The 22,733-nt window shown below is 44.8% G+C and overlaps 1 protein-coding gene across 1 annotated transcript; it reads left to right on the top strand.

Annotated features, from left to right (window-relative positions):
- The first annotated feature begins 16 nt into the window (after nucleotides 1-16).
- On the top strand, nucleotides 17-21,406 carry BLZF1 (basic leucine zipper nuclear factor 1). The gene is made up of 7 exons (XM_063450151.1): nucleotides 17-82; nucleotides 8,983-9,047; nucleotides 11,027-11,454; nucleotides 14,221-14,420; nucleotides 18,059-18,187; nucleotides 18,756-18,975; nucleotides 20,642-21,406. Exons 2-7 carry the CDS (start codon nucleotides 9,020-9,022, stop codon nucleotides 20,825-20,827), a joined length of 1,191 nt encoding a protein of 396 aa, XP_063306221.1. The 5' UTR covers nucleotides 17-82; nucleotides 8,983-9,019; the 3' UTR covers nucleotides 20,828-21,406.
- Nucleotides 21,407-22,733: the final 1,327 nt, after the last annotated feature.

Genomic DNA, 22,733 nt, shown 5'->3' with positions numbered 1-22,733 from the left:
GGCAGGAAGTGACGCAGTGCTGGTGCTGGTGTTGGTTTCGGTGAGCTGGGGGAGAGCAGACCAGCTGTGAAGAGGGAGCGAGGTATGTGTCTGGGAATCTCTGGGAATATGGCGAGCTGGCGGGATATGTATCGCTTTATTTACTATACGGCTCCTCCCTGCCTTAACATCAGCTGTTTGTATCATGGCAGAGGGAGGGGGACTTTCTGTGACAAAAAACAAAATCCAAACCTCATCCCCCCCAGTAATGCCAGGGGAATAGGGGAAGTGTGTGTGTGTGTTTAGAAATAATAAATATATATAACTGAATAATAGAAAATATACCAGGAACCAACTTAGCTTAGAATGAGAATTAAGGGATTACCAGTCACTCCTCAATGGCTTAACCCTCAATCAAAGTATAGAATACCAAATAAAGAGAAAGGGGTGCTGGACCTGCCACCTGCATAATTCACAAGCACCTTATTGATGTCTGTTGCAGTCCCATTTTTTTTCTTGTTAAATTCTACCTCATTAAACCACTGAGAAATATGTACTTGTGAGAAAAATATATGCGTACATAACCAAAACATTTGCGAGTAATATGAAATAGAAGAGAACTTTGAGACTTCTCCAAAAATAAAGGTGGTCCTATTTGTAGGTTTTTGTGTATTTTAATGTATTCCAGTCCCCCGAGCATCTAAGCCTAAAAACCTTATATGGTTATATTCCTTCATTGAGGCGCTATATCTGGCCGTCAAAATATATCAACATGTAAAAACTAGTACTGTCACCGTCTTGACAGAATTTGCAAAGATCCTCCGCCATCCCTCCATTGTTAGTTAAGTGAACATGTTCCTTGGAGGTGGGCCAAGTTGCTCCGGCAGGTACCCTTCAGCACCAGGAGCCATCACTGCTGTATTCTCGCTTGCATGAGAGTACAGCATTGAGATCTATAGAGCAGGGTTTCACAATTAATTTTTCCCGTGGAACCCTTTGACATAGTGTATCAACATTTTTTCCAATTGCGCCGTTTTTTTTGTTTTTTTAAATGTGCGTGTCAAGGTGTGTATATCTTTGCTTGTATGTGCCAGTTGTATATCTGACACACAGATATACACGCACACACACAGTGTGTGTATCTGTGTGTCAAGGTGTGTGTATTTGTGTTTGTATGTGCCAGTGTGTATGAATCTGACACACAGATATATACACACACTGGCAGATAGTGGCACACAGATACACACACCTTGACACACTGTGTATATATGTGTGTGTGTGTGTGTATGTATCTGTGTGTCAAGGTGTGTGTATTTGGATGTGCCAGTGTGTATGAATCTGACACACATACACACACTGGCAGATAGTGGCACACAGATACACACACCTTGACACACAGTGTGTATCTGTGTGTCAAGGTGTATGTATTTGTGTTTGTATGTGCCAGTGTGTATGAATCTGACACACAGATACACACACTGGCAGATAGTGGCACACAGATACACACACCATAACACACTGTGTGTATCTGTGTATGTGTATATGTATCTGTGTGTCAAGGTGTGTGCATCTGTTTAAAAGTCTGTGTATCTGTGTTTGTATGTGTCTGTGTAACAAGGTGTGTGTGTATTTGAATGTGCCAGTTTGTATGAATCTGACACACAGATGCACACAGACAGACACACACACTGACACAGATTCACACACCTTGACACACAGTGTGTATCTGTGTGTATGTACGTATCTGTGTGTCAAGGTGTGTGCGTCTGTTTCAAAGTCTGTGTATCTGTGTTTGTATGTGTCTGTGTATTAAGGTGTGTGTATTTGTATGTGCCAGTGTGTATGAATCTGACACACAGATAAACACTGGCAGATAGTGGCACACAGATACATACACCTTAACACAATGTGTGTATCTGTGTGTCAAGGTTTGTATATCTGTGTTTGTATGCGCCAGTGTGTGTCTCTGTGTCAGTGTGTATATGTATCTGACACACAGATACACACCTTGACTCACAAATATACACACACACACACACTCAGATACACACAGTGACATACACATACTTGCACCCACAGATACACACTGACACACTGATACATACTGGCACATACACAAACCTTGACACAGATACACACACATACTTGCACCCACAGATACACACTGACACACTCAGATACACACATACACAAACCTTGACACAGATACACACACTGACACACACACACTTTTTGACATGCACACATATACACTCTCATTGACAAGAACAGATACAGTCTCACTGCCAAACACATACTTACTGACAAGCACACATTCACTCACTGACAAACACACAAACACATGCAAAGTCCCTAACAGACACACATACATTTTTTATTTTTGCATTTTACTCCATACAGCCCCCACCTTTAGGAGTGCTGGCATGGGGTCCAGTGGGGCTGCTGGCATGGGGTCCAGTGGGGATGGCTGCAGCATGGCGAGGGACAGACAGGTGAGCGGTGGAGATGGGCGGCGAGGGAGCTCTGATCTCTCTGCTCAGCTCCCTCGCATGCCTCCTAGTGATGCTGGAGCCGGAGTGACGTCATACTCACTGCTCCCTCTCTGCCTGCAATTTGCTAATTTTTCGTCAAACACCAATTGGGAAACGCTGCTATAGAGTATCCCTCAGGTTTCTACATAGACACAGCCAATTCCGTGCAGCTGTCACTGTTGTCTAAGAAAATCATCCAATCACATAGGGAAATGGGTTTTTACTTACCTTTTTTCCCCACACTGTGTGGTCTTGCCGCAGCTGGCCCTTCCTCCATGACTGCGATCATCAATCATGATGATCTCAGCCAATCCAATACTTTCCCATAGGAAAGCAATGGTTGGCAAAATGCCTTGGTGCGCCAATCAGCATCTCCTCGTAGTGATGCATTGAATTAAAGGACCACTATAGTGCCAGGAAAACATACTCGTTTTCCTTGCACTATAGTGCCCTGAGGGTGCCCCCACCCTCAGGGTCCCCCTCCCGCCGGGCTCTGGAGAGAGGAAGGGGTTAAAATCTTACCTTTCTCCACCGCCGGGCGGGGAGCTTTCCTCCTCCTCTCCTCCTTCCTAGTGATGTCATCGGCTGAATGCGCATGCGCGGCAGGAGCAGCGCGCATTCAGCCAGTTCATAGGAAAGCATTTACAATGCTTTCCTATGGACGCTGGCGTCTTCTCACTGTGATTTTCAGTGAGAAGCACGCAAGCGCCTCTAGCGGCTGTCAATGAGACAGCCACTAGAGGCTCTAGAGCAGTGATGGCGAAACTTTTTGAGCCCGAGTGCCCAAACCGCAATACATGCCAACTTTTTTTTCCTTAAAGTGCCAACACGGCAATTGCGTGTGTGTGTGTGTGGGGGGGGTGCGTGGGGGTGCTGTGTGTGTGTGTGTATGAGGGGTGCTGTGTGTGTGTGTGTGTGTGTATGAGGGGTGCTGTGTGTGTATGTGCATGAGGGGTGCTGTGTGTGTATGTGCATGAGGGGTGCTGTGTGTGTATGTGCATGAGGGGTGCTGTGTGTGTATGTGCATGAGGGGTGCTGTGTGTGTGTGTGTATGAGGGGTGCTGTGTGTGTATGTGCATGAGGGGTGCTGTGTGTGTATGTGCATGAGGGGTGCTGTGTGTGTGTGTGTGCGAGTGGTGCTGTGTGTGTGTGCGAGTGGTGCTGTGTGTGTGTGTGAGGGGTGCTGTGTGTGTGTGTATGAGGGGTGCTGTGTGTGTGTGTATGAGGGGTGCTGTGTGTGTGTGTATATGAGGGGTGCTGTGTGTGTGTGTGTATGAGGGGTGCTGTGTGTGTGTGTATATGAGGGGTGCTGTGTGTGTGTGTGTGTATATATGAGGGGTGCTGTGTGTGTGTATATGAGGGGTGCTGTGTGTGTGTGTATGAGGGGTGCTGTGTGTGTGTGTATGAGGGGTGCTGTGTGTGTGTGTATGAGGGGTGCTGTGTGTGTGTGTATGAGGGGTGCTGTGTGTGTGTGTATATGAGGGGTGCTGTGTGTGTATGAAGGGTGCTGTGTGTATGAGGGGTGCAGTGTGTGTGTGTGTGTGTGTATGAGGGGTGCTGTGTGTGTGTGTGTATGAGGGGTGCTGTGTGTGTGTGTGTGTGTATGAGGGGTGCTGTGTGTGTGTGTGTGTGTGTGTGTGTGTGTGTATGAGGGGTGCTGTGTGTGTGTGTGTATGAGGGGTGCTGTGTGTGTGTGTGTGTGTATGAGGGGTGCTGTGTGTGTGTGTGTGTATGAGGGGTGCTGTGTGTGTGTGTGTGTGTATGAGGGGTGCTGTGTGTGTGTGTGTATGAGGGGTGCTGTGTGTGTGTGTGTGTATGAGGGGTGCTGTGTGTGTGTGTATGAGGGGTGCTGTGTGTGTGTGTATGAGGGGTGCTGTGTGTGTGTGTATGAGGGGTGCTGTGTGTGTGTGTGTGTGTATGAGGGGTGCTGTGTGTGTGTGTGTGTGTATGAGGGGTGCTGTGTGTGTGTGTGTGTATGAGGGGTGCTGTGTGTGTGTGTGTATGAGGGGTGCTGTGTGTGTGTGTGTATGAGGGGTGCTGTGTGTGTGTGTGTATGAGGGGTGCTGTGTGTGTGTGTGTGTGTGTGTATGAGGGGTGCTGTGTGTGTGTGTGTGTATGAGGGGTGCTGTGTGTGTGTGTGTATGAGGGGCGCTGTGTGTGTGTGTGTATGAGGGGCGCTGTGTGTGTGTGTGTATGAGGGGCGCTGTGTGTGTGTGTGTATGAGGGGCGCTGTGTGTGTGTGTATGAGGGGCGCTGTGTGTGTGTGTGTATGAGGGGCGCTGTGTGTGTATGTGTGTATGAGGGGCGCTGTGTAAGTGTGTGTGTGTGTGTATGAGGGGCGCTGTGTGTGTGTGTGTGTATGAGGGGCGCTGTGTTTGTATGTGTGTATGAGGGGCGCTGTTTAAGTGTGTGTGTGTGTGTGTGTATGAGGGGCGCTGTGTAAGTGTGTGTGTGTGTGTATGAGGGGCGCTGTGTAAGTGTGTGTGTGTGTGTATGAGGGGCGCTGTGTAAGTGTGTGTATGAGGGGCGCTGTGTAAGTGTGTGTGTGAGGGGCGCTGTGTGTGAGGGGCGCTGTGTGTGAGGGGCGCTGTGTGTGAGGGGCGCTGTGTGTGTGTGAGGGGCGCTGTGTGTGTGTGAGGGGCGCTGTGTGTGTGTGAGGGGCGCTGTGTGTGTGTGAGGGGCGCTGTGTGTGTGTGTGTGAGGGGCGCTGTGTGTGTGTGTGTGAGGGGCGCTGTGTGTGTGTGTGTGGGGGGGGCGCTGTGTGTGTGTGGGGGCGCTGTGTGTGGGGGGGGGCGGTGCTGCGTGTGTGAGGGTGTGTGTGTGGGGGGGTGCTGTGTGTGTGTGTGTGGGGGGGTGCTGTGTGTGTGGGGGGGTGCTGTGTGTGTGGGGGGGTGCTGTGTGTGTGGGGGGGGGGGGGTGCTGTGTGTGTGGGGGGGTGCTGTGTGTGTGGGGGGGGGGGGGTGCTGTGTGTGTGGGGGGTGCTGTGTGTGGGGGGGGGGGTGTGCTGTGTGTGTGGGGGGGGGGTGTGCTGTGTGTGTGTGGGGGGGGGGGTGCTGTGTGTGTGTGTGTGGGGGGGGTGCTGTGTGTGGGGGGATGCTGTGTGTGTGTGTGTGGGGGGGGTGCTGTGTGTGGGGGGGGTGCTGTGTGTGGGGGGGGTGCTGTGTGTGTGTGGGGGGGGTGCTGTGTGTGTGGGGGGGGTGCTGTGTGTGTGTGTATGAGGGGTGCTGTGTGTGTGTGTATGAGGGGTGCTGTGTGTGTGTGTGTGTGAGGGGTGCTGTGTGTGTGTGTGTGTGAGGGGTGCTGTGTGTGTGTGTGTGTGAGGGGTGCTGTGTGTGAGGGGTGCTGTGTGTGAGGGGTGCTGTGTGTGTGTGTGAGGGGTGCTGTGTGTGTGTGTATGAGGGGTGCTGTGTGTGTGTGTGTGTGTATGAGGGGCGCTGTGTGTGTGTGTGTGTATGAGGGGCGCTGTGTGTGTGTGTGTGTATGAGGGGCGCTGTGTGTGTGTGTGTGTGTATGAGGGGCGCTGTGTGTGTGTGTGTGTGTATGAGGGGCGCTGTGTGTGTGTGTGTGTATGAGGGGCGCTGTGTGTGTGTGTATGAGGGGCGCTGTGTGTGTGTGTATGAGGGGCGCTGTGTGTGTGTGTATGAGGGGCGCTGTGTGTGTGTGTATGAGGGGCGCTGTGTAAGTGTGTGTGTGTGTGTGTATGAGGGGCGCTGTGTAAGTGTGTGTGTATGAGGGGCGCTGTGTAAGTGTGTGTGTGTGTGTGTATGAGGGGCGCTGTGTAAGTGTGTGTGTGTGTATGAGGGGCGCTGTGTAAGTGTGTGTATGAGGGGCGCTGTGTAAGTGTGTGTATGAGGGGCGCTGTGTGTGTGTGTGTGTGAGGGGCGCTGTGTGTGTGTGTGTGTGAGGGGCGCTGTGTGTGTGAGGGGCGCTGTGTGTGTGTGTGTGTGAGGGGCGCTGTGTGTGTGTGTGTGTGGGGGGGGCGCTGTGTGTGTGGGGGGCGCTGTGTGTGTGGGGGGGGGCGGTGCTGCGTGTGTGAGGGACTGTGTGTGTGGGGGGGGTGCTGTGTGTGTGTGGGGGGGGGTGTTGTGTGGGGGGGTGCTGTGTGTGTGTGGGGGGGGTGTTGTGTGGGGGGGTGCTGGCTGTGTGTGTGTGGGGGGGTGCTGTGTGTGGGGGGGTGCTGTGTGTGTGGGGGGGGGTGCTGTGTGTGTGGGGGGGGTGCTGTGTGTGGGGGGGGTGCTGTGTGTGGGGGGGGTGCTGTGTGTGTGGGGGGGGGTGCTGTGTGTGGGGGGGTGCTGTGGGGGGGGGTGCTGTGTGTGTGTGTGGGGGGGGTGCTGTGTGGGGGGGGGATGCTGTGTGTGTGTGGGGGGGATGCTGTGTGTGTGTGGGGGGGGTGCTGTGTGTGTGTGGGGGGGGTGCTGTGTGTGTGGGGGGGGTGCTGTGTGTGTGTGGGGGGGTGCTGTGTGTGAGAGGGGTAATGTGGGGGGGTAGGTGTACTGCTGGGGGGGTAGGGGAACTGCTGGGAGGGTAGGTAGGGGTACTGTGTGGGGGGGGTAGGGGTACTGCAGGGGGGTAGGGGTGCTGGGGGGTGGTAGGGGTACTGCTGTGGGGGGTAGGGGTACTGCAGGGGGGTAGGGATACTGCTGTGGGGGGGTAGGGATACTGCTGTGGGGGGGTAGGGATATTGCTGTGGGGGGGTAGGGGTATTGCTGTGGGGGGGTAGGGGTATTGCTGTGGGGGGTAGGGGTATTGCTGTGGGGGGTAGGGGTATTGCTGTGGGGGGTAGGGGTATTGCTGTGGGGGGTAGGGGTACTGTGTGGGGGGGATAGGGGTACTGTGTGGGGGGTAGGGGTACTGTGTGGGGGGGGGTAGGGGTACTGCTGGGGGGGTAGGGGTACTGCTGGGGGGGTAGGGGTACTGCTGTGGGGGAGTAGGTGCTGCTGGGGGGGAAGGGGTACTGCTTGGGGGTAGGGGTACTGCTGGGGGGGAAGGGGTACTGCTTGGGGGTAGGGGTACTGCTTGGGGGGTAGGGGTACTGCTTGGGGGGTAGGGGTACTGCTGGGGGGGGTAGGGGTACTGCTGGGGGGGTAGGGGTACTGCTGGGGGGGTAGGGGTACTGCTGTGGGGATAGGGATACTTCTGGGGGGGTAGGGGTACTTCTGGGGGGATAGGGGTACTATTGTGGGGGGTAGGGGTACTGCTGGGAGGGAAGAGGTACTGCTGTGGGGGGGTAGGGGTTCTGCTGTGGGGGAGTAGGGCTACTGCTGTGGGGGGGAGGGGTACTGCTGGGGGTTGTAGGGGTACTGCTGTGGGGGGGGTACTGCTGGGGGGGTAGGGGTACTGCTGGGGGGGTAGGGGTGCGGGTGCTGTGCATCAGTATCACCCCCCCCCCTCCCTCCTTCTTACCTTTAATGAAGTGAGGGGGGGGGGGGCAGGCTATAGACACCAGAGCAACTACATCAAGCTGTAGTGGTTCTGGTGACTATAGTGTCCCTTTAAGAATAGTTTTTGACATTCCAAGCAAATTTGTCAAGCCCTACTCTATCCTTATACAACACATTTTTATACATATACAGTAAAAACTGTTATATAGTCAGTGAGCTATAATGGTAACTTATCACACTTATGGCCTCTTTTGTATTCACCTCTTGCAACATATTATTCTTTGCTAAACAGACTGCCCAGTAAATATTAAACTTCTGCTTACTTTTTGGAGTGTGACAATGGAGTGGAAATTGATGGTAATTGGGACCAAGCTGTGTTGTAGACTGCTTGTAGAATACTAATTTTCTCCTGCGTATCATCTCATAAGTTACATTGCCAGGAGGAAGTATTATGTCACATCATCTCAGTTTTGAGAGTTTGCATGCCACACACTAGACTAGAGTAAGGGGATCCAAGAAGCTGTTTCTGCTATCAAGTCATATTGACACTGCCCAATCCTTAGCAATGATTGTGGGGAGATAACTGATATCCATGACAGGGGTAGGTAACCCTTTTGCCAGCATTATGGGAAATGCAGTCCACAACATGTGGTGTGCCGAAGTTTGAATACCCCCTATGCAGATGCAGGGAAGGCACCAATACAAGATGTAGGTAAGGAATATGTAGAGGGGTGGAAGTTGCTTAGTGGCAGAAGCCAAATAATTGAGAGATGTGAGACAACTCCCTTGAAGCCTGAGGTCAGGGGAGGTCAAAAGGTCTTCATTGAACTTCAGAGGGATCAATTCATAGTAATGGATTTCATATCTGCATTGTCATGGTGACTAGGTTCCTTAAGGCACACGTCTTCCTCAAATATTCTTATCCTTTTATGAGTATGCAAACCACTCATGATGTGATGGTTCCTTGTTACTCTGCATAGCTCATGTATTGTATTTTTGTCCTAATGCTGCAGAATGTTTGTTTTTCTCTGCAATATCAAAATATAATACAAATAAATCACATCTGTTATATTTTATATTGTGTATTACAGTGTGATCTCAGCTGCCTTCAACAACAAAACATTAGAAATGTCATCTGTTCTAGAGACAATGGGAAGTAAGTATTCTATTTTTAGCATTCTTTTAATGAAATAAAGAGTAATAAAATTAGACAGAAACTGGTATTGGTTCTCATTTGTTTGAGACAATGTAATTTAATTTTCAGTTTAAAGAATCAGTGAAGTCATCCAGGCCACTTAATCTCAATGAAGTGGTCTATGTGCACTTGTTCTTTAATTTAACCTCGCAATGTAAAACAATGAAAATACAATTTTTACATTGTATGGTTAAAGGGACACTCTGAGCGCGAATAAATTTTTGCATGAAATAAATGTTTTGCAGGGTGTAGCCACACTCCGTCACTCCAAATGACTTCCTTATTAAAGGTATGCACTGCTCAGCTATTGCCAGTACTAAATTATCTGAACAACAAAACCCCACATTAGAGGGGTAGGACATCCAGGGAGGCATATAGTAAAGATATCACTACCTATTAGTAGTTTTTTCTGACTGTCTGCAGACATATTGTGAATGAAAAGCAGCTTTCTCATTGCTGAGACTGTGTGCATATTTAAAATTTAGAAAGTGTTTCTGGCATGTTGACAGCCCCCAGAGGTGCTTCAGCATCACTGATAGAGTAAGACTCTGTTATGTGAGGCAGAAACCCCAATAGGAAAGCAATAATTCACTGCTATCCTATGGGTAAGCTTGAATCCATGCTTTCCTATGAGAAAAAAAATCTGACGCTCGATGTCTTAATGCAGATACTGTACCGTTTCAATCCAGGAAGCCCTCTAGTGGCTGTCTGGTAGACAGACACTGGAGGCAGACTTAGTGCTGCAATGTTTACATTGCAGTTTGCACTAAGAGCAATAGGGACACTGTACCCAGCCCACAACAATGAGCTGAAGTGGTCTGGGTGCCTACAGTGTTCCTTTGAGGTGAGTTGCCCTATACTTTCTTTAACTTTCCTGTTATCTAAAAACTTCAGTTATAGAATGATTCATAGGCATAGTGTTTGGACCTCAGCATAGTCAAAGAACAGACAAATGAAAATAGTAACGTGTCTCAAACTCATCACTACCAGCTTTCGGTTATCTAGAACAGTGAGGGTTATGTATAAAAAGTTTGGGTTTTGAAAAATGGTCTAGCGATGGGTTGAACACCAATGGAATGTGCCTACTGGTTTCTATGGTGATTGCCCCACTTTAAGTATGTTAGGCCTTTCATTATACATAACACCTATTGTTCCTAAACCAAGAGTCATGCTAAAATCCAGCATTCCAGGTTGGTTTTTTTTTTATTGTCCTCATTGGAGAAAATTTTACAGAAATTTTAATTTTGAAACTCTGGTATAGAAGTTGATTGGCTAGAAGAAAAATAACTGGAACTTGAAGCGGAACTGTCACTTCTTTGCTGAATAAGATTTCTTTTACCCTTGTAAACATTATCATTTTCGAAAGGGTGAGCAGTACAGATGAGGCATTTAAAATGTATTTTCCTTCTCAACATCTCTGTGCAAGTATACAAAAGGGCAAAATGAGATGGGACATTCCTTCCCAGTGCTGTGCCGGCTCACAGTACTGTGTACATAAAGTGTATTTACATTGTATGCAAAGCTTGCGTAATGGGTGCCAGGTATAGCATTGTAAGGAAGGTTAAATCCATTCTAAAATAATAATAGGTTATTTCTTTGTTGTACGTTCATCAACTATTGATACAATAAAAATGTTTAAAACTATAAATAAGAATAAAATGGTTCTCATATAGCGGGCTATCGAGTTGTGCTGCAAAGTGGCATGTAACAGTTCCTCTTTAACTTCAGGAATAAAGGTTTTGCAATAGATTCCTGTGAACTTTTGCCGTATACAAGTTTGATGTTGATGAGAAACACATAATTAGTTTTCTACTGAACATTCAACCAAAGTGACTGTGATAAGAAAGTTTTCAAAACCACACACGCTTGTATAGTTTACAGTTTACTGACTTTGAATCAACGTTGAGTAATCTCTTGCAATTGTTTCCATTGCATTTTAGCAGTGGTGGTTTCACCACCGATACGTGGAACTGGAGATGGAATGGAGACAGAGGTGCCGTTAAAATCTGTGGAGATAAAGTCTCCTTTCCCCAAGGTCACGCACAGCCCAAAACGAAAAACTGTGCCCGTTCCATCATTAAGCCCAGGTGTTCTTCAGCTTGGTAAAATTCAAGGTGACAAAGCAGTAGAAATTGAAGCTGTAAGAATTGTGGTACCTAAATCCTCTATAACCCATGCACTTGGAGCTAAACATACAAAACATTTGGAGTCTAATGGGCACAGTATAGCAGACGTAGCCGATGGTGCAACTGACCCTTGGAAGCAACTCTCTGAACTTAAAAGTGCTTTTGAAAAGCTGAAGAATTCTGAGAAGAGGTTACTTCAAGATAAAGAAGGTCTTTCTAATCAGCTGAGAGTTCAGACAGAGGTAGGCTAATCCACAAGTGTGTGTATAAGTACATATTTCCTTTACCTTTACATGATTTCGAACTATACAGAAGGAAGGCCATTTTGGTGCTAAAGTTAGTGTGCAAGTAGAATCTGAAATATAATGTAAAAAAAAAAATACTAACTCAATGAGTAAATGCTGGGTAACAAATATGTGCGGCAATCTATATATCGGGAATAATTAACTATGTAGCCCCTTACATTTGGCATTATTTTATATAGACGTTGCCAGTGCTAACTAACGTTGCTAGTGCTGTATGAATAGGAGGGCGAGCATGCTAATAAGAGAGATCAGTGTCCCACATAACTTCTAACGTAAAATCTGTGGTATTTTTTGTGGGTGCTAAATAAACTACTTTGTAAAAAAAATAGCAGGGAAAGTAATGTAAACAAATGCACAGTTTAGTCTTGAAACTTTGCCTTTTCAGTCTTCGTGAGGTAAATAAAATAGAACAGGCTTCCCCACTGCACTTAGTTTTCATATCCTATTCCTTTATCCTGAAGCCTGTTACTTTCTGGTGGTCTTTCAGCCATTTAATGTTGCACTTTAATTGTCTTCTCATACGCCCACAAGGGCCATGCTGAGTGTTATAGCAGAGTAGGCACCTGCTTTCCCCATATTGCAGGTGCCTGCTCTGCTAACACTTACCCGGCCGGGAAGGAGGGCCGCGAGGGAGCTCAGCCTTCCAGCTCCTCACTGCTCCCTCTCGCGCGCTGACTGAAGTGAAGCCGGGCGCCGGAATATGATGTCATATTCCGGCACCACTAAACTGCGCGAGAGAGCAGTGAGGAGCAGGAAGGACCCCAGGGAGATGCCCCCATTGGCTCCATAAGGTAAGAAGCAATAATGAAAAGTATGTGTGCGTGTATAAGTGTGTGTGAGTGTATGTGTCTGTCAGTCAGTCAGTGAGTATGTGTGTGTGTGTCTGTCAGCAAGTGTGTGTGTGTGTCTGTCAGCAAGTGTGTGTGTGTGTCTGTCAGCAAGTGTGTGTGTGTGTCTGTCAGCAAGTGTGTGTGTGTGTCTGTCAGCAAGTGTGTGTGTGTGTCTGTCAGCAAGTGTGTGTGTGTGTCTGTCAGCAAGTGTGTGTGTGTGTCTGTCAGCAAGTGTGTGTGTGTGTCTGTCAGCAAGTGTGTGTGTCAGTTTGACTGTCTGTCTGTCTGTCAGTGAGTGTCTGTCTGTTTGTGAGTGTGTGTCTTTGTCTGTCAGTGAGTATCTGTGTGTTTGTCCCACATAAACTTGAACCTTGTTTATGTGACCCGTGCCACACTTTGAGTTTGACATGCTTGCTCTAAATCCTGTCCTGCTTGATCCTCTAGGTCAGGCATGGGCAACCTTCGGCACTCCAGATGTTTTGGACTACTCCTCCCATGATGCATTGCCAGCATTATTGGTTTAAGAGCTTTATGGGGGGTGTAGTCCACAACATCTGGAGTGCCGAAGGTTGCCTATCCCTGCTCTAGGTAGTATGGGGATCTTGATCATACCTTGAGCTCATTGATGTCTCTAGGAGTCTCCAGATCTGTTTCATAGAATAAAAAGTTTTACTTGTTCCATTTAATATTTCTTCATCTACGTAATAAAAAAAATAAAAAATACTTTATTACCTCCACTCTTCTTCTAAATTTCTTTCAGAGGTTACATATTGTTCTAGGAAAATTGTGAAGAAATCATTGTAAATACATAAGCTTGAACCATTATTTGTTAAGAATAAAATAGAGCATTTACTTTTAAGAAAGTGAGGGAAAAGAGTTACCGTTTCTCTAGAAGTGTCATAAAACCCCGGCTTCCATAATAGGACATTGCTCACTAATTCACAAAGTTATTAATTACATCTTGGAAATGTCCCTAAACTCAAATAGTTTCATCACAGCTAACTGCTGCTTTAATAGACCTCCAGGTAAGTTAGCAGTGGTGATTATATTGATGTGCTGGCTGGATCACAAGTCAGTGTAGTCTGATAGTATTCAGTGTGTCTGCAGGCTGCATGATTTAATTCTGCTAACATGCACAAAGCAGGCAGAGACATGAAGAGTCCTGTATCCACAGTGCATCTTAAACTAAAACAAACAATACGAAAATGACGCACACAAATGTCTAAATATTTTCCCACGCACTCTAAGGAGGACCTAAACCATTTAATTAAAGAAACACTAGACCCCAAAATCACATCATCTCATTAAAAGTGGTTAAGTTACCTGGAGTTGGCTGACACTATCCAACAGTTCAGTTTCAGATGGTTTTCTATTAGTTTGACACCTAATGAGGGTCCCATGGCACATGGAGCATTAAAGGAGACAATTGTAAGGCACCAGATGGCCTTGTTGGATCACCAATAAAATATTTAAGCCCCAATTTTATAACCTTGTTTGCTGGTCTCATAACAATATCTAGTGCAAAGTACTTGAAGCTGATTAGCTGAAATATGTGTGTATATATATATATATATATATATATATATATATATATATATATATATATATATATATATATATATATATATATATATAAATATGTATGTATATGTTGTGTTTGTAATTATTTAATATCTATGAGAGCAGAGTATCTTTTTGATGAAAAGGTTAAACAGTAAAGACAATTCTTGGGCAGCCTTCTGTGCTCATATTTAGTAAGGATGCCAATATTGCTGGAGGGCACTGTATTCCTGCATGCAGTCAGATGTAATTGTGCTTCTTACTGTGTGTCTTGTCTTTTATGTAAATGTTTCCAAATGATGTTTGTTTTAAGGTTAATCGAGAGTTGAAGAAGTTGCTTATAGCATCTGTTGGAGATGATCTTCAGTATCACTTTGAACGCATAGCTCGAGAGAAGAACCAACTTATATTGGAAAATGAAGCCTTGGGAAGGAACACTGCTCAGCTTTCAGAACAGCTGGAGCGAATGTCCATACAGTGTGATGTGTGGCGCAGCAAGTTCTTAGCCAGCAGGTAAAACTACAGTAATGACAGTAACTACAATGTGGTACTTACAGTTCTATACAGAAACAACGGTTCATAATGTTTCCTTGGTTCATAGTAAACTGTATAAACATTATTAAACTATAAGAGCACTCATCTCTTATGATGGCACCATCCCTTTGCTCACTGTTATATAGTCTACTTACTGTTTAACAGTGAAGTAGGGTCCCTGGCTGCCATGATGCCCCCTGACCGCTTCTTTGGCCAACGCTTCCTTTTTAACCTGAGCTGCGATGAGGTCCGTGTTAAGCGCATAGTGTAATTGAGCCTTTCTTAGTTTAGCACTGCAGCCCATTGTTATGGATGTTCAAGCAGTGGGAGGCAGAGAGTGCTTGTGTGACCCTCCCAACCTGTCACTGCCTTTCATTGCAGCTTGGGTTAACAAGCAAGCATTATCCAGAGCAGCAGTGTCCAGGAGATTACACATGCTGCCAGGGACCCTAGTTCACTGTTAAATTGTAAGTAAAGAGTTTAAGAGTAAACAAAGAAATGACTTCTGGCCAACATTTCAAAGATAATTTCATTTCTTGTTGTAAAGCTTTTATTTTTTTATTTAATTTTTGTCAATCTTTGTTTTTATTGAGGCATAGGATGGGTCAGTACAGAAAGTAAAACAAGAGGTTAAAGCATGAGGAACATATGTTATACATAACTGGTTATACAATGGTTACATGCACTCTCGAGCATAACGGCCTCTTGTTTATGAAAGTTTCAACTGCGGTATTTTACAGGCTAAACAAGTTATGTATGCTAAATACTAGAGGTTCACTTAGCTAAGTCAGATTCAAAGCTGAATGTTACCTCGCTGGTATATCTAAGCATGGAAGTGGGTATTAATGGCAAGTCAACAGGCTAGTTTATCAACGCTGATTTTGACCCTCAGCTTATGTGGAGTAGTGTATTTGAGGGGGCTTGGGGACTAGGAGCCTATCTGATAACACAAATATTTAAAGCTTGTGAGGGACATGAGACAAAGCGTACTAAAGTAAATAAAACACAGCTATGTATAGTGGACTAAAGAAAACATATAAATGCTTGTTCCTATAAAGGAAACATGAGCTGAGTCATATAAACAGAAAATATAGAAGACATGGTGATTGCATAGTCAGAGTATATCATGTTTGGTACTAAGTCCTGTATCACACTTTTAAGGTACAGCACAGAGGCATGCTAGTGGTACTTATTAGGCAACATCGAATGAACATTAATCGTATGAGAGAGTCCCAATGTGTGTGTGTGTGGGCTTAATGTTGGGCTTAGGCACATGTCATCCAGCCAGCGAGCACCTCATGGTATAGGGGTGATACTTCTATGGTATGGCAGGTTCAGCCAATGCCCCACTTGTGCTGGAGTGTTATTGCTGAGGCGAACTTGAGTCTGCCTGGGCCTTCCTGGTACTCAGCTCCCCACACTGCGGTTCTCCCTCTGCACTTCCTGGGTTCTCGTCGTCCGGGTGCCGTGTCTCTTCGGCCCGAGGCCTTAGTAGGGGCCTTTGCCGCATGTCCATTGACCCCATCAACAGGGTCGGGGGCCCGAGGGTGTGCCGGAACACGACTATCTCCTCGGGTACATGGGCGACGTGGGAGGATCACCTCCAGGTAAGCCCCCAGCTCGGAAGAAGGGCATACGGTCCTAGGATCGACTTCGCCCCTGTGAGGGGTGAGGTGTGCCGTTCGGCCCTTGGGTGGTCCCTGTGGGTTCCCCAGAGTGTCACCACCAGGTAGGGCTGTTGTAGAGGTCGTGACTGTGCGGCAGCGACGGGTAGTATATCCGCCTGTAGCCCGCTTTTTCCGTCTGTGGGTTTTATGTGGTAGCGGTTGTCCCTTTGGTGCAGTGAGGATGTTGTAGCTTGGCTGTCGCCGCTGAGGTCGCTGTTCATTGCGTTTTTGTTCACCTCTGTCCGGCTTCCTTGTGGCTTGTGCTTGTCTCAGGCGATCCTGCAGCATGGACCAGAAATTGTCAAATATGACCCCCAGGGTGTCCGTAACATGACACCTGGAGTCTGCTTTATCCAGTTGCGGTATTGTCTGGCCCATTGTCGCAGCGCCTGGTGCGTCCGCCATCTTAAGTGGCTCCAGACCCTTGCAGCTTGATGGTTCTGCTGGGTACACAGAGGCGTTTAGACCGGAGGCAGCACAGGTCTTTGGGAACCGGGATAACCAGCAGGGGGGGGTAGGATGTGTGTGCCCCCTCTTCTGCCAGAGAACCGGGAGAGCGGCCGTCTCTCCTCGGCTCCCACCCGCACAGGCTGCTCGTCGCACGTGCTCCGCCCGGCTCCGGAGGACCAAGTTTCTGGTATCCCCGGGTTCAGGTCGGTCTTCTACACTCGATAAGTGCTGCCAGCAATCTGTGTGCTCGGGCGGTCGGGCGTTGTGCCCTGAATCTTGAGTCCAGACTCGGGAGCCCACTCTTTGCACGTCTTGTCCGTTTGGCAGTCAGGCTCCGCCCCCCGTAAAGCTTTTATTTTTATTTTTTTCCACTGGGAAGATATGCAAAATAAATATAGCAGTACCCACAAAATACAGCACCTTAGTACTGCAGCAGAGCAGTCATAAAAGAATGTTATAGTGGTTGTGATGTCAGAAGTGCATTCCTGACATCATCACCACAAGTGCACTGGCGCCCCCCTTATTGTGCACTGTCAATCAATTTATTTTGAAGGTTTCACTTCTTACCTGCACTTTCCACTTTCCTGCCATTGGTCATGGTAAAGGAGGAAAACCAAAACAATTTTCGTCTTCCTCTTGTTGTGTGGCCACCTACAGTGAACTCCAAAGGAGTGTTTGGGGAGAATAATACCTCTCGGAATTTAATTTATCAGCCAAATAGGTGCTCTACTACACACCCATAACTACTCCCTCCCAACTAACTACAGGTATTCACAACTATTTACTGTATGTGGTCACCCCTTGGAAACAACACTACATATTTGTGATGCTGAATAACTATTAGTCTTGGTTAGTAGCTCAGGACTTGATCTGTTACCACATTCAATATATTAATTATGGTGGATGGAGAAGTTAAAAAAATAACCTACGTCACTGGACATACTTTCTCTAATGGTCTTCCAGAAAACTTGTGTTTTCACTCCTTGAGCTTTTTTTCAAATTACAACTTCCCTTGGTGCCAAATAGCTTCACATTCCGAAAGTAGCTATGCAGTGACAAAATCTTTATGATGCAGCACACTCACTATGACATGTACAGGATGTCATAAGTAAAACTGTAATTTGGATGTTTACATGGCTCAAAACAACAAATCTTGAGCAGTGTATTAAACATAATTTGATTTGCTTATTTGAATACTGTAGGCGTCTCATTATTGCAGAATGATCTTGTTAGTGTTAGAGACTAAAACTTCATTAATGACGTGTATGTTAACTTTGGTGTGTATGTGTGTGTGTGTGTCTCTCGCACTGTGGTATTATAAAAATGAGGATAGACTTCAGTGTTTGGTGAAGTGACCCAGGGCATGTGATGTGATCTCCCTAGATGCACAAAAGTACACAACTGTGGTAAATCCCCACCATATGCAATCTAGGAGTATATTGTAATTATTAAATACATAACGACGATTTTAAAATAACTATTGTTTTTTCCCATTATCAGGGTGATGGCTGACGAATTAACCAATGTAAAGACAAATTTGCAGAGACAAAACAGGGATGCCCAAAGTGCACTTCAGGATTTATTAAGTGAAAGGGAACAATTTCGCCAGGGAGTGTGTGAAACACAAAAGTAAGTGTGTTGTTTTATGTTTTTGATTTGTGGTGTTTTTTTGTTTTGTGTTTCTTTTTTTTCAGAATTAAGAGCACTCCATAATGTGAACATAACACTTCACACAGTACGTCCCCTATGTTGTACTGTGTACGTATGTTGTATTTATATTCCAATTTTGACTAATTGTACATTTGTGCGAAACAATGTGCAATTTCCTAGTATTACGTGCAAATTGTTATAACCAACATCTCCCTTCTGGACATAAAAGTAAACCAAAAGATGCAGTGAGAATTAATTTATTCTTTGAAAGTATTTAATGTGTTCCTGGTATAATAAATAAATATATATATTTAATCACGGCTCAGATTAAAAACGTTTTTGTAATGTGCTTTTAGTTTGAATCGGTGGATTACAGCTCCCTCCTTTCAGGTGACCAGGGCTTCATTTGTTAGAGCACTGCTAATTTCATCACCTTTCTCTGCTAATATGCTCGTTTTCCTTTTAGTTGTAAGATGTTGAAGCTGTGTGTCTTTGCCATATTTTGTGCCATATGCATTTTGTAGAATTTGTGAATTTTCCCCCACAGGTTGTTGGAAGAGTTGCTGGTCTCCTTGCAGTGGGGGAGACAACAGACTTACTTCCCAGGAGCTCAGCCTCACACCACAGCAGAGCTGGTTGCTGCAAGTCTCAAACTGGCAACAGCAGTGAAATCACATCTTATTGGAACTACTGGCTCTGACAGTCCCAAACAGACACCTACACCAACAGAGTTTTCTAGCACGCCAGCTGAGAAAATGGCAGAAATGGTAAACCGCATACAGATTTACATATATTGTCATCCTTCTTTGTATTCTAAAGCACCAGCATCTATCTATTAACATGATTGAATCAACATTTCCTAGTGGCATGTTGACTATAGAGTTATCTAATCGCTTTTGCCTATACTGCAATTGTTTATGTTCACACCACTAAGTATATAACTAAGTATATAGCTTGCAGTATATTTATGGAAGCAAAAATGCTATGGTAAAGTAACAAACAAGTATTTGAACAATACAAGTTTGAATTTAAATGGAAGTAAAATATTTTACACTTTCAAATTACTGCAATTTGCAAAACACAGGCATGGATAAGTCATGTAAAGAAGGTTAGAGAATGGGTTGTGAGCCTTTTTATTTGTAGACATTAAAGTGTTAAATAACAAACATAGTAGTAAATTGTATACAGCTCTTGCAAGAGGTTGTTGGTCTGACCATCCTGACATGTTGGTCCTGAAGTGGTTAACCTGCTTCTAAAGACTTTTAGAAACTGTGTTTTGCTTAATGATTTCCTACATCTGCTGTTTAGGCGGCTGGCTTTTAGAGGCTAAATGATATTGCTTTCCACTGTCTTTTGATTTGATTTGAGTAGAACTGCTAAATAAGTTGCTACCAGCTTGTGAACATCCCCATTCTCAGATTTGTGAATGGGGCTGGACATAATCTTTGCCCAAGCCACTGATTGCTCACGGACATGGCTTCAGGACTGAGATCTCAGAAATAGGCAAAAAAGGATTTTCATGCCATGCGAACAAACTTGTATATGTTTATTTGATGTCAAGGGTAGAAGTGACATGCTTGCAAACTATGGTATGGAGAGGGAAACAGTCAGTACATCTTCTTTGAACCATAACCTATTCAAGATGTTGTAGACTACATCTCCCATCATGTTCTTATTACCATAATGCTGGCAAAGCATCAGGGGAGATGTAGTCCACGACATCTGGAGTGGCGACTAATGCCCACTCCTGACCTATACAATCAACAAAGGTGGTTATGGTGTATTGTTGTGTTTTTTTTTTTTAGATTAATAATAATGTATTAGTAGACACAAACTATTTACACTTATAAAACACTTTGACTCAGAGAGTCTTGTCATAAGTAGGTAACTTGGTGGATTTATTGTGTTGATAAAGTGGCAGTCAGGGTGCACATTTTTCTGTCACGTCATGTATTACACAATGCTCCTCTGTGCATTTTAATGTTTTTAGAGTATAGCACATAGTATAAAATAGCTACAGTAATGTTTTCACCATTAGGATTTTCTCAGGTGGATTCAGAACTTTTTCATGGAGACATTTGCTTAGAAGTACACAATACAAATACAATTCTTAACCTTTAGAGCTCAGCAGCAATGCCCCTCCTTCCCCTGGCTCACTCCGTTCTAATGTACTTTAGGGGCTATTCTATAATGATATTAAAGAAATGCTTACCTTGAATGGCCTCTCTGACTGTTGTCGGCCAACATAACCATTCTGGTCGAGAATTTACGGCGACAGTCTGTCCAATACCTTTGTGGTACATACATTTAGCCAGTTTGCACACACAAACTGCTTTTCCTTCTTTCCTGCTGTTGCATTGATTTTGAATATAGAAATTATGCATTTATTATACTGATGCAAATTGTTTTTTTTTTTGTGCTCTTGTACTTTAGGTATTGAGAGTTTTGGACCCAATTGCCTGTACTGAAACTTCACCGGACATTTCGTTCCCAGAGTCCCCATCTTCATCCATTTTGGCTGCAAAGAAAAATATTGGACGATTTCATCCATACACAAGATACGAAAACATAACTTTCAATTGCTGCAATAAATGCAGCGGTGAATTAATTGTCTTGTGAGGTCATAAGGAATCCTAATCATTCCTTAACATCAGTGTTTTCAGTGGTATGAGTATGCACAATTTACAGAGCGGAGGACTTCATCTGAATCTCTTTCTTAAAACGCCTGACCTCATGATAAAGTGACTAAAAAGTACATTGTTTGAATTAATATTGACTTTCAAAGTCTGCAAAGCATTATCAGGAAATTTATATTTTAGTTTCAGCAGAATACCACTTTAAATACTTGAATCTGTGGAACTGGCATATTACTTTTACAGTTTCACTTCTTTCAGGATTTGTTACAGTATTTTTGAGGAGAAAATTTAAATGCTATTTAAATAGGAACATTTCTATAAAAGAAAGTCCCCGTTCTATGTACTGATTATTTTCGGCTATTATTTTTTGTTGTTTTCAGACTAACTTTCATCATTATCACGTTTTATTGAAACATGAAAACAGGGGTGTGCAATTCCTATTGCCTGACGCCATGAACATGTAGTTCCAGGCACCGGGCAGTCAGGCTTTTTTTTTTTTTTATTACTTTAGCCCTGCCGTGAGCATGCAGCAAGGCTGCTGCAAAGGGGGACAGGCCAGGCCAACATTACGTCAGTTCCAAAATTACAGCAGGTAGTAAGGTATACATTTCACAACAAAAATACAGAATGTTTTACTGATATAATTTCTCATTTTTTTTTGTACAAGAGGCAAATCTCTAATGGCTTTTTATTAAATGTGTCTCGGTCACGTTCTTGTTGATTCATATAATTTGCTCAAATAAGTCTGTTAATCTGGATTTTCCTCTTCAGTTTTTGTTGTGAGGCAAGTCAAACAAAGTCCTAAACGCACACCAGCACCTTGGAGTAGTACGTATTAGATTATATATTGGGGGAAAATACATTGCTTTTCGTGGTAATGGGCTAAAAAAAGAGGCCTACTCCTCAGGTAAAATAAAATGCATAAATACAAATGTTAAAACCCCAGAGTAACTACTTTTATTCCATCAATAAAATTAAAATCCATTAAAAATGTAATATCATACAGTTAAAACTCCTTTGGATTTTCTTGTTTTGTATATATATTTTGCAAGGAGAATTTTCACAGTTGCACAATTATATTCAATGATGGTAAGGTATGTATTTTTGCTGATGATACTAAGATATGTGACAGGGTTGATGTTCCAGGAGGGATAAGCCAAATGACATATGATTTTGGTAAACTAGAAAAATGGTCAGAGTTGTGGCAACGGACATTTAATGTGGAGAAGTGCAAGATAATGCATCTTGGACGTAAAAACCCAAGGGCAGAGTACAGAATATTTGATAGAGTCCTAACCGCAACATCTGAGGAAAGGGATTTAGGGGTGATTATTTCTGATGACTTAAAGGTAGCCAGACAATGTAATAGAGCAGCAGGCAATGCTAGCAGAATGCTTGGTTGTATAGGGAGAGGTATTAGCAGTAGAAAGAGGGAAGTGCTCATGCCATTGTACAGAACACTGGTGAGACCTCACTTGGAGTATTGGAGACCGTATCTTCAGAAGGATATTGATGCTATAGAGAGAGTTCAGAGAAGGGCTACTAAACTTTCTCATGGATTGCAGGATAAAACTTACAAGGAAAGGTTAAAGGAACTTAACGTGTAGCTTGGAGGAAAGACAAGAAAGGGGGGATATGATAGAAACATTTAAATACATAAAGGGAATCAACACAGTAAAGGAGGAGACTATATTTATAAGAAGAAAAACTACCACAACAAGAGGACAAAGTTTTAAATTAGAAGGGCAAAGGTTTAAAAATAATATCCGGACGTATTACTTTACTGAGAGGGTAGTGAATGCATGGAATAGCCTTCCAGCTGAAGTGGTAGAGGTTAACACAGTAAAGGAGTTTAAGCATGCGTGGGATAGGCATAAGGCTATCCTAAC

This window comes from Pelobates fuscus, chromosome 1 (assembly GCF_036172605.1).
Source record: "Pelobates fuscus isolate aPelFus1 chromosome 1, aPelFus1.pri, whole genome shotgun sequence".
NCBI lineage: Eukaryota > Metazoa > Chordata > Amphibia > Anura > Pelobatidae > Pelobates > Pelobates fuscus.
The sequence above is the reverse complement of the archived record's forward strand: the minus strand, read 5'-3'. Positions and strand labels throughout refer to the sequence as shown.

What these genes read in the sequence shown, in the direction of transcription:
- BLZF1 (XM_063450151.1), top strand. Translation starts at nt 9,020, where the DNA reads ATGTCATCTGTTCTAGAGACAATGGGAA. An exon ending in TGTTCTAGAGACAATGGGAA is followed by an intron (nt 9,048 to 11,026) that starts GTAAGTATTCTA and finishes ATTGCATTTTAG; the next exon opens with CAGTGGTGGTTTCACCACCG. An exon ending in AGCTGAGAGTTCAGACAGAG is followed by an intron (nt 11,455 to 14,220) that starts GTAGGCTAATCC and finishes GTTTGTTTTAAG; the next exon opens with GTTAATCGAGAGTTGAAGAA.